At 40.7% G+C, this 12,325-nt stretch overlaps 1 protein-coding gene across 1 annotated transcript in view; it reads left to right on the forward strand.

Annotated features, from left to right (window-relative positions):
* SFMBT1 (Scm like with four mbt domains 1) overlaps positions 1-12,325 on the forward strand; it is a 127,169-nt gene that overhangs the window by 109,886 nt on the left and 4,958 nt on the right. The window contains 5 exon segments of the mRNA XM_081246337.1: positions 1,934-1,976; positions 4,141-4,205; positions 6,403-6,542; positions 7,295-7,404; positions 8,913-9,088. Coding sequence (XP_081102463.1) covers positions 1,934-1,976; positions 4,141-4,205; positions 6,403-6,542; positions 7,295-7,404; positions 8,913-9,088 — 534 coding nt within the window.

Raw genomic sequence — 12,325 nt, forward strand, 5'->3', positions numbered from 1 at the left:
GTTAAATAATTTGCTGTGTGGCTGTTACCAAGTAGGATGAATCTGGACATTTCAGAGAAAAAAAAATGATATTCTGGTTATCCATTTCTGCATAGGAAATCATTCATTGCAACAAAACATTTATTATCTCACATTTTCTGTAGGTCAGGAATCTGACACAACTTAGCTGGGACCTCTGGATCTGAGTCTCTGGTGGGGCTGCATTCAGAGTGTCAGCAGGGCTCTTGTCATCTCAAGGCCCAACTGCGGGAGGATCTGCTCCCAAGTTTACTCAGATGGTTGTGGGCAGGAATTCATTTCCTTGTGGGCTCTTGGACTGAGGGCCTCAGTTCCTTGTTGACTGTCAGTTGGAGGCTTCCCTCAGTTTCTTGTCATGTGGACCACTTTGTGGGGGAGCTCACAGCACAGGAGTTGGCTTCCATCAGAGCCAGCAAGCAAGAGAGTGAGAGATTGAGCAAAACACAGTCCCCATGTTTTGTAACCTAATCTTAAAGTGATTCCCCACCCCAACTTTTAAAAACAGCTTTATTGAGAGATATTTATATACCATAAAATTTTCTCCTTTAAAGTACAGTTGACCCTTGAACAATGTGGGTTTGAACTGTGTGGGTCTACTTGTATGTGGATTTGTTTCAATAAATATGTACTGCAGTACTACATGACCCCTGGATGGTTGAATCCGCGGATGCAGAACTGCACATACGGAGGGTGGAATGTAAAGTTATACATGGATCTTCGACTGCTTGGGGGTTGGCACTCCAACCCCTGCATTGTTCAAGGGTCACCTATATTTAAAACCTAGTTCTGAGGGCTTCCCTGGCGACGCGGTGGTTGAGAGTCCGCCTGCTGATGCAGGGGACGCGGGTTCATGCCCCAGTCCGGGAAGATCCCACATGCCGTGGAGCGACTGGGCCCGTGAGCCATGGCCGCTGAGCCTGCGCGTCCGGAGCCTGTGCTCTGCAACGGGAGAGGCCACAGCAGTGAGAGGCCCGTGTACCGCAAAAAAAAAAACCCTAGATCTGTGTTTTTTTAACTAGCAAGTACTATAAGTATTGCTGTGTCTTTATAGAAACCAAAAATAATATTTTTAAGCCTCCCTGGGACAGCCAACTTCTATGAATATTTTCTGGGGGGACATAAAATGGTGTAGCTGCTTTGGAAAACAATCTGGCAGTTCCTCGAAGTTTTAAATATAGAGCTATATACTCATGAGAAATGAAAACATATATCCACATAAAAACTTATACACAAATGTACATCGTGGAACCAATCCAAATGTCCATCAACTGATGCATAGATAAACAAATGTGGTATCTCCACACCATGGAATAGTATTCAGAAATATAAAGGAATGAGGTGTTCGCATACACCACAACTTGGATGAACTCTGAGAACTTTATGCTAAGTAAAAGAAGCCAGCCACAAAAGAGCACATGTTGTATGATTCCATTTATGAGTTAACAAGCAAATCTAGAGAGAGGAAAAGTAGATTAGTAGTTACCTAGAGCTCGGGGATGGTTAAGGGGAGAGGTGATTGCTAAGGGGTACGGAGTTTCTTTTTGAGATGATAAAAATATTCTTGAATTGACTGTGGTAATAATTGCCCAACTATGTGAATACAGTAAAGACCAGTGAACTGCGTATGCCCTCCATGTATATGGGGGATTGGTTCTGGCACCTGCCATGGATACCAACATCTGCAGATGCACAAGTCCCATAGTTGGCCCTCTGTCTCTGCAGTTTTGCATTTGAGGAATCAACTAACTGCAGACTGTGTAGTACTATAGTATTTACTGCTGAAAACAATCCACATATATTCAGACCCATGTTGTTCAAAGGCCAGCTGTAAGCTAAGGTTAGCTTAATGCATATGTAACTTTTCCTTTGTCTTTTTATTTTTCTTGACATTTATATATTTTTTTTCTTTGTACAGTACACAAACAGAGGAAAGTTGCAGTGGTTCAACCAGAAAAACAGTAAGTGATAGTATGTTTGAATAGTTGACATTTGAAAGTTAGATATCTAGAAGAAGAAATAACTATTTCAGAGAGTATATCTCCTCATATATTGTTTTCTCAGATGGAAGCATAATCCTTTAATTCAGCTTTTGATAGTTTATATACTTCTCCTTACAATATGAGCATTTCCTAAAGTGGCATTATATATAAAAGGGTACAATGCATTCTCAAGATGTTCCCCAAATTGAATTTTCTTTGGTGTTTAGACCCTGAAGACATTTGAATAAGAGAGGAAATAGAGTCTCTATGCTGGTATTTGTTAAGGAAAACCAAAAATTATAAATCAGGTTATGATTTGTCACAGTGAAAAGAACTTGAGGTAGAAAACAACAACTCTACAAGAAAAATCACACTCAGAGGAGTACTTCTGTCTCCCATTAAGAAGCCCTTTGGGACTTCCCTGGTGGTCCAGTGGTTAAGACTCTGCACTCCCAATGCAAGGGACCCGGTTTCGATCCCTAGTCAGGGAACTAGATCCCGCATGCCACAGCAAAGATCCCGCACGCGGCAACGAAGATCCCACGTGCCGCAGCTAAGACCCAGTGCAGCCAAGTAAATAAATAAATATTTTTTAAAAAAAGCCCTTTGTAGCATTCCTTCATACACACTGTTGAAAAGCAAAGAATTAGTGGTGCCTTTAAAATACAAGGGATTCTGTGTGCATGCGTATTTTTAAAAATTGGGTTTTCAATTCTGTCTTAGCTCAGGCTGCCAGAACAAAATACCAGAGACTGGTGGCTTAAACAACAGAAATTTATTTCTCACAGTTCTGGAGGCTGGAAGTCTAAGATCAGGTACCAGCCTGATTTGGTTCCTGGTCAAGGCTCTCTTCCTAGCTTGCAGATAGCCATCTTCACGCTGTGTCCTCACATGGCAGGAGCGAGGAGGAAGGGAGTTCTTTCTTTCTTGTTCTTCTTATGAGGCCACTGATCCTATTGGGTTAGAGCCCCACCCTTATTTACTGCCTAAAAGACCTATGTCCAAACACACTCACATGGGGTGAGGGTGGAATTAGGGCTTCAACATATGAGAACACAATTCAGTCTGTAGCAAATTCTGTATAATTTATAGCTGCTTTCGTGGCTTTGTGAGTAATAAAACTGACAACTGAGATGGAGAGAAAGGCTGCAGCATTCTAACCCAGCTAGAGGACTGAGAAAGCAATGACAAAAAAACTGGCTTTGGAGTTTTCCTTGACTTAGTCATCAAGACTGATCCAAAGGTTTAGTCAGGAAGTATTCTGAAAAGATAAATTAGCCTTTTTCAGTGATTGCTGCATATGGTGTAATTCTGGTTTTGTCATTTGTCTTTAATTTTGAAACTGATAGGAGGAAACAGACCCTATATAAAAATGCTTCTGTTCTTCATCTATTAAAAAAACAAGTACAGATCTTCCTCGATTTATAATGGGATTATGTCCCAATAAACCCACCTTAAGTTGAAAATATCATAAGTTGAAAGTGCATTTAACACACCTAACCTACCAAACATCGTAGCTTAGCCTCCCTTAAATGTGCTCAGGACACTTATACATTAACCTTCAGTTGGGCAAAATCATCTACCACAAAGAATACTCATGTGATTTATTGACTACTGTATTGAAAGCAGAAAACAGAAAAGTTGTAAGTGTATTGATTGTTTACCCTGTGATCTCCTGCCTGACTGGGTTGCTGCCCAGGAACATGGATTGTACTGCATATCACTAGCCAGGGAAAAGATCAAAATTCAAAGTATGGTTTCTGCTGAATGCATATTGCTCTTGCACTGTCGTTAAGTGGAAATATCGTTAAGTCAAACCACTGTAAATTGGGGACCATCTGTAGTTTACTTGTGGTTTAAGAATCCAACAAGGAATTCTATAATTTGTTGCTCACATGAATGCAGGTTCATTGGAACATGCAGTATCACAGCACTGTCTACAGACTGTTGTCCCCTTAGAACATGTCCATAGTTTTTAAAACAATTGCTGTTTCTAAAAAAAGTACAATTGAGGAAGCACCTTTTGTTACCAATTTTGCAATCTGCCACATTTGTTTTCTTCTTAGATTTGAAGGAAACTAATCCTCACATTTTACTGATCTTAGGAATTATCTCATTATTTTGTTGTGTTTTCTTGATGCAGAATACCATGCTCAAGGACTGTCCATGAGGGTCTGAAGAATCAGGAGCTGAGCTCCACAGACTCAGGTATAAGTGCATGCAATCTTAGGGAAAAGATGACCTTTAGCTTCTTTTAATGGACTATATCTAAAAATAACTTAGTAAACAATACCTTTGATTTATGGGATGTAGCTTTATAGAGGGGTCTTTTAATTGTGATTTTAAAGAGTTATAATTGTCTAAGATATATTTAGTTTAATAATTATCTTTAGGCTGGTATTTCTGTCCATTATAAATGGACATTATAATATTTTAGCCATTATTTACTGATCACTTGTCAGTGTTAAAGGCTCTGGAGGTCAATATATCATCCCTGAGTTTAGATAAAGAAACTTAAGCTTTTCAGATCGTGCTCTTTTTTTAAACTGGGTGGTTGAGAGATAGATATTTATTCTTCTTTAAAATCTTTTTATGATATACACACTTTGTATATATATTTTGCAATTAAAAACAAAACACTGAAAAAGAGATTGTTCCAGAGGCAATGCCTGATAAATTAGACAAGGATCCCTGCTGGAGGCCCAAGCCTTTTGACCAGGGCTCCTTGGAACTACTTTTGACACCCCTTTGCTGGTTGTATAATGCTTAGCATCTTGGTTCTGTGTGTTTTAGCACAGATTAGGCATTTGGGTGGTATTTAGTAAATGCTTAGAAAAGAAAGGAAATCAAAGCTCAAAGAGGTCACCCAGCTTACAGTAGAAGGGTCAGAAATGGAACTCAAATTTTTCTCAAGTTCAAAACCTGCACTTTTGTCTCTTCTACCCACTGCCTTTTCATAGCATCATTTATACATAGAGGATCAGGGCTGCATGACTCCTTATTTTTGACATGTTACTGACCATTCTAATGCCTACTAAAACTAAAGAATTAAGACATTAATATCTCATGTGACCATAGCCAAAATGTGTTTGCTTTGGATTTTGTCATATTTCAAGTTACCTTGGAAACAGAGCCTGAGACTCTGATATTTGCATGCAGGAGTTTCATTGAGGAGTGCTTTTTGAAGCACTCCTGGGAAGGGTAAAAGATGCAGGACTGGGCAGAGGGAGAAGTTGAGTCACAGTGCAGTTATAACAGAAGTCTTTTCCAGTCCCACAGGGAGCCTTGGAGCTGGCATAGCCACTGAGTGTCCCTCAGTGGTGTGTCCCTAGAGGTGTGGTGGCCACACCCTTGTACTCCCTCATTGGTCAGTTATTGGAAGTGAGCTGCTTCTCCCTCCCCACCTCACAAAGGGTGGGACCTTGGGCAAGGTAGCTCTCTCCTAATGAGGGACAGTCTGGACTGAGAGATATTCCAGGATAGACTCACAACTGAGAGCTGTAAACTCCCAACATTCCCAGCAGCAGGGAGCATCCCCTGAGGGGATCTGGGTGACAGAGTTCAAATGGAGAAGTGGGCACCGACATGCTGACCACTATGCTAAGACTGGGTTCTTAATTAGAGAATGAACACTGTGTACTTAAGGGTGCTGTCAACACTGGGCAGTGTACACGCTCATTTCCTTTTGATTAACAGGGCAGAAGAGCTTTCTTTGCTTTATATGAAAATGGAAAATGTTTTAGTGTCCTTGAATTTTTTTACATTTAGTAGCTGAATTGCCAACTATTCATATGAAGGGATTAAAAAAAACTTATATTGGAGTACAGTATTCATACAGGAAAATAGTTGAAGAGAGGGGTCTCTAGGCCTAGTTATACCCCGTAATACCTAAAGAATTTAGAGATGTGGTCACAGAATGTTTTTATCCCTTGGAGGAATCGCAGCGATGGGTGGGCTCCCACATCACCAAAGGCTACCAGCATACTAGTTTGGTAGTTTTAAGGGGACAAACTGTAGTTCTGGATAATATTCACCATCACTGTCTAGAAATATTCTAGAATCGATTATTGAGTCATTGATCTTCAGGAATCATCATGAGTTCTTGAAGTAAATCCTCCACTTCCTGTAGTGATAGAAGCGTGGGGCTCTGGAACAATGTTGCATTAACCAGGAGTTAATCTGCAGTAAGGATGTTGTTGATCTCAGCAGAGTGATAGCTCTATAATAGACTTGTTGTAAGTATAAGGTATTTCACACTCAGACAGTATGTTAAACTCCAAAATAAGTTAAGTCCTGACTTTATGTAATGGTGGATATGCTGGGTTTTTTCTTCAGTAATTCAGCTTTGGAAACATAGGGTAGAAAACTATTCTGTTCTGAATATTTGTTTCTCTTCATTTCTCAGTTATAATTAATGGAAAATATTGCTGTCCAAAGATATACTTCAACCACCGTTGCTTCTCAGGGCCATATCTTAACAAAGGAAGGATCGCTGAGCTGCCTCAATGTGTGGGACCCGGGAATTGTGTCCTGGTCCTCAGAGAGGTAAGGTTCCCGCCTAGGGTAAAAGAATTTAAGAAATTTCACAGCAGTCTGGTAGATGCATTCAGACAAGGATCAGCATGCCGTAGGTGTGACAACTCTAGGTTTTATCAAAAGTGACTCACTTTTCTCATGTATTGGACAGTGAACTAGGCACATAATTATTTTTGCTCCATAGGAAACATTCACCTAAGCAGTTCTTCACGTGGCAGGTTCACCTCTGTCAGTGTAGGAAGGTCTTCTGTCAGAGACCATGTGAGGACCATGCAGGGGTGAACATGAGAGTAGTCTAAGCCTGAGAGGCTGTGTGGCATTAACCTGTGACCGTGATAGAACTACATACACATCTGCTGGACTTGAGCTTCCCAGGCAGGGTGCTGCACTGTGGGTAAGAGATGTGAGGGTTTCAAACCTATCAGCCCTTAGGGTGGTGAGGCTGTGTCTGGGGAGGCCGGAACTTCTGTGTGTACCATGACTAGGAAAGGATTTGGAAGCAAATGCTAGAGTAATTTTAAATTTGTGGTGCCTGTTTCTTCCTGACCATAATGTTTAGAATATTTAAGAGGGTCTCAGTACTGTCTTATTTGCAACTTCGGTCAACTGTCATATATCTTCAGTATTATTATTATGTTAATGTTTGTTAATTAATATGACTAGAATTAATCACCTAGGTGACATTCTAGGGAATAGCAAGGTTCTAATCATCTGCTTTTCTCCTCCCCAACCCATATTTCTGCTTTAAAAATGGAGCACAGGTCCTCACTTTACTGATCAATGCAGCCTATAAACCCAGTCGTGTCCTTCGGGAGCTGCAGCTGGACAAAGACTCTGTGTGGCATGGATGTGGAGAAGTCCTCAAGGCCAAGTGAGTAGGCTCCCCTGCCCTTTATTCCTTTTTTTTTTTGGTTGCATTAGGGGTCTTCATTGCTGCATGTGGGCTTTCTCTAGTTGTGGCTAGCAGGGGCTACTCTTTGTTGCAGTGCGTGGGCTTCTCATTGTGGTGGCTTCTCTTGTTGCAGAGCACAGGCTGTAGGTGCGCGGGCTTCAGTAGTTGTGGCTCGTGGGCTCAGTAGTTGTGGCTCGCGGGCTCCAGAGCGCAGGCTCAGTAGTTGTGGTGCACAGGCTTAGTTGCTCCGAGGCATGTGGGATCTTCCCGGACCAGGGCTTGAACCCAGGTCCCCTGCATTGGCAGGTGGATTCTTAACCACTGTGCCACCAGGGAAGCCCCCCTGCCCTTCTTTTTTTTTTTTTTTTTTTTTTTGCGGTACGCGGGCCTCTCACTGCCTTGGCCTCTCCCACTGTGGAGCACAGGCTCTGGACGCACAGGCCCAGCGGCCATGGCCCACGGGCCCAGCCGCTCTGCGGCATGTGGGATCCTGCCGGACCGGGGCATGAACCCGTGTCCCCTGCATCAGCAGGCGGACTCCCAATCACTGCGCCACCAGGGAAGCCCTGCCCTTTATTCTTTTTTTTTTGCGGTACGCGGGCCTCTCACTGTTGTGGCCTCTCCCGTTGCGGAGCACAGGCTCCGGACGCACAGGCTTAGCGGCCATGGCTCACGGGCCCAGCCGCTCCGCGGCATATGGGATCCTCCCAGACCGGGGCACGAACCCGTATCCCCTGCATCGGCAGGCGGACTCCCAACCACTGCGCCACCAGGGAGGCCCTACCCTTTATTCTTAATCACGCTTAACAGGTCACAGAATTGATTCTTCCATGGATAATATTAGGGTACTTGTGTTCCCTTGGGCAGTGCTTCTTCAACTATTTGTGGTAAAGGACCAGGTTTGTTTTCTTTTTTAAGTTGCTATCCTATTATACTTTTATACAATATGGTAAAAATGAGTTACAAAAATACGGAATTCAAAAGACATACAGTGCAGGAACAGCTTTTTTGTTACTAGATTTAAGAGCCATAAAATTACTTTTGCAAGTTACTGTGAAAGTTTATAAAACATTTGCTCTTGTTTTCTGACTTCATCTTGTCATGGATGGGTAACAGTTGGCAGGTTATATTGGTCCGTAGACCATACTCGTGGAACCACTACTCTTGGGTCAAGGAAGACTTAATGAAAGTCACTTTTTTTTTAGTGGTTAGTGTATAAGTTATTATTTGAAAACCTTAAACATAGGAACAGAAAGCAAGGACCTTATTTTGCTAATTTAAAAAGTCAGCTTTTAGTTGTCATAGCTTACTAGATGATAAATTTAAGTACCATATAAACTCCTCATTGTTTTCAGAGTCCTCAAACTGTAAGGGACATAGAATATTCTAAGAAGCAAAAATATTTTTCAGGTCTGTTAATATACTTGATTTTTCTCTGTGTAATCACTAGCCCAATAAACTTGGTATCTGATGTCTTCCAATGGCAGATACAAAGGAAAGAGTTACCGAGCTACTGTCGAGATAGTGAAAACAGCAGATCGGGTGACTGAATTCTGCCGGCAAACCTGTATCAAACTGGAGTGCTGTCCTAATCTCTTTGGTCCACGGATGGTTCTGGATAAGTGTTCAGAGAACTGCTCTGTACTTACAAAGACTAAATATAGTGAGTCAAGTTTTTTACATTTGTTAACTGTAGCAGCTGACCATATCTCATATCCTGGAAGGTTTTTATTTTGCAGACATTCAGATATAGCAGAGGTATGCAAACTTTTTCTATAAAGGGCCAGATAATAATATTTTAGGCTACGGGTCATAGGATCTCTTTTGCATATTCTTTTTGTTTTGTTTTAATTTTTTAAAAGAACACTTTTAAAAATGTAAATACTATTTTTAGCTTGTGGGCCATACCAAAACAGGCCATGGGTCACATTTGGCCTACAGGCCCTAGTTTGCCAACCTTTATGTACAGAGTGTATATAAATTAACTGTTGCATCTAATAGGATATGGAATCTGTTTATACAATCTGCATGTATTTATTACGGGTCCACTGTGTGCTGCCATTGTTCTAGCACTGGGATACAAATGTAAGGAAAAAAATTCCTTTCCTCATTGAGTTTACATCTTAATGTGGGAGATAGATAATAAACAAGTGAACAAATAGAAGTACTATGGAGAAAAATGAAGCAAAATAAGCAAAGTAGGAGAGTGAGGAAGGCTAGCAGGTGGGGTGCTGTTCATACAGGTGGCCAAGGAAGTGAAGGAAGCAGGAGAGCTAGCTGTGCAGACATTGGGGTGAGAGTGCTGGGCAGGAGGCAGGAGTATGTCATAACAACACCTGCTGCCTCTCATTGCTTATCTTCTCTTTTGTGAAACAGCAAAAAAAAAGAAAAAAAAAGGCATTCAGAATGAAATGTTTAATTTGGAGTCTTGTCAAGGCATTGTTACCCAAACACAAAATTCTGATCCTACTTTTCCTTAAATCCCACAAGCCCTGATGTCACTTAGGAGAATTAATACAGAGGTGGAGGGGCTTCCCTGGTGGCGCAGTGGTTGAGAGTCTGCCTGCTGATGCAGGGGACGCGGGTTCGTGCCCCGGTCCAGGAGGATCCCACATGCCGCAGAGCGGCTGGGTCCGTGGGCCATGGCCGCTGAGCCTGCGCGTCTGGAGCCTGTGCTCCGCGACGGGGGAGGCCACAGCAGTGAGAGGCCCGCGTACCGCAAAAAGTAAAAATAAAAATAAAAAATACAGAGGTGGATTTTACCTTGTTAAACTTGAAGATTTCTTTTAGGGGGTCTCTAATTTGGGGCCTCTTAAACTTTGTCATGCGTGCAAATTCTGAGGATCTTATTAAAATAGAGGTTCTGGTTCATCAGGCCTGTGGGTGTCTGGGGCCTAAGTGTCTGCATTTCCAACAAGTTCCCAGATGCTGGTGATGCTGCTGATTCAAGGTCCATATTTAGCATGACAAGTTTTCTAATTAGTATATGAATCACAAAATCATATGAGAGTATATAAGCTAGTTTCTACTTATATTTATTGGATTATAAACTCCTTAAGAGCAGGGTTTGTCTAACTTATTATTATTGTGTCAGATTCAGCACTTAGTTTAGTAAATTTCAATGATTATTAGTGGCTAAGTGAAATGTACTGTTCATATAAGCACATGTATAAGTACACCAATTTGAGCCTTTGGAAGTATGTGGATTATGTTATGCTTTTTGTCTTGAATTTATTTTTCACAATGATATAATTGAAATTAGCCTAGATTTTAGGACTCTTTATAATTTTTCCCAGTTAGTAATTTGAATGATATCAAATGGATTTGTATCCTTTAGTATTCATTTTTTGCAAAAAATTACATTATATTTTGATATTACTTTAATATGTAGCTTAGAGCTAAACTATGTATATTTCATTTTTGGAATTGTCTCTATATTCTAAAATTTATATGAAAATACACAGGACCTAAAATAGTCAAAACAATCCTGAAAAAGAAGAGTAAAGTTGGAGGGCTTACTCTACCTGACTTCAAGTTTTACCATAAACTATAGTAATCAAAAGTGGGGTATTGATGAAAGAATAGTCAAATAGAGTGATGGGACAGAATAGAGGGTCCAGAAATAGAGACAAACTTATATAGTTAAAGAATTTTCAACAAAAATGATAAATTTAATGGGGAAGGAATTTCTTTCAACAAATGGCACTGGTACAATTAATTGGATATCCAAATCGAAAATGCAAAAACAGAGCTCCTTGGCTCCACCTCACTATATACAAAAATTTATTCAAGGTAATTAATCATAGACCTAATGTAAAAGCTAAACTATAAAGCTTCTAGAAGAAAACAAAAGAGGTATCCTGGGGCTTCCCTGGTAGCGCAGTGGTTGAGAGTCCGCCTGCCGATGCAGGGGACACGGGCTTGTGCCCAGGTCCGGGAAGATCCCACATGCTCCAGCTGGGCCCGTGAGCCATGGCCGCTGAGCCTGCGCGTCCGGAGCCTGTGCTCCGCAACGGGAGAGGCCACAGCAGTGAGAGGCCCGCGTACCGCAAAAAAAAAAGAGGTATCCTGAAGATCTTGAGCTAGGCAAAGGTTGCTGAGAGAGGACACAGAATTCACTAACCTGAAGGAAAAACTAATACATTAAATATTACCGAAATTAAAACTTTTGCTCTCTTAATAATACTATTTATAAAAAGGAAAAGACAATCCACAGTCTTGGAGAAAATATTCCTGTTTATTTGTTTGTTTTGGCATCCCTGAGGGGGCACAGATGAGAAAATATTCTTAATACGTATATCCAACAAAGAACTTGTCTCCAGAATATATTAAAAACTCTCACAACTCAATAAAAAGAGGAGTTTTGAAACTAAAGAAAGCTGGTAGTTGTACAACATTGTGACTACACTAATACCACTAAATTGTACATTTTTATATGTTTAGTTGTTTGTTATGTGACTTTTACCTCAATTTAAAAATAAGTAAATAAAAAGAGAAACAAAATGATCTGGTATTCGATAGTGGTGATGGCTGCACAACAGTGTATTCATTCATAGTCTGTGTCTAAAGACTGCTGAATATGTACAAATGATGGATTTTATGTTATGTGAATTATATGTCAGTAAAAAATTAAATAAACAGAGAAAACCATTTTAAAAAGTGAATAAAAGACTTGAATAAACGCTTCACCAAAAAAAGATACGCAAATGGCCAATAAGTAAATGAAAATGTGCTCAGTAGCATTAGTTGTCAGGGAAGTACAGATTTAAACTACCATAAAAAATTACTGTATATCCACTAGATTGGCTAAAATGAAAATTACTGACAATCCCACATGTTGGTAGAGGTGTACAGAGCAGCTATATCTCTCATACATTGCTGGTGGAGTGTAAAATTATAT

The sequence above is a fragment of the Mesoplodon bidens genome (assembly GCF_964165515.1).
Source record: "Mesoplodon bidens genome assembly, chromosome: 10".
Taxonomy (NCBI): domain Eukaryota; kingdom Metazoa; phylum Chordata; class Mammalia; order Artiodactyla; family Ziphiidae; genus Mesoplodon; species Mesoplodon bidens.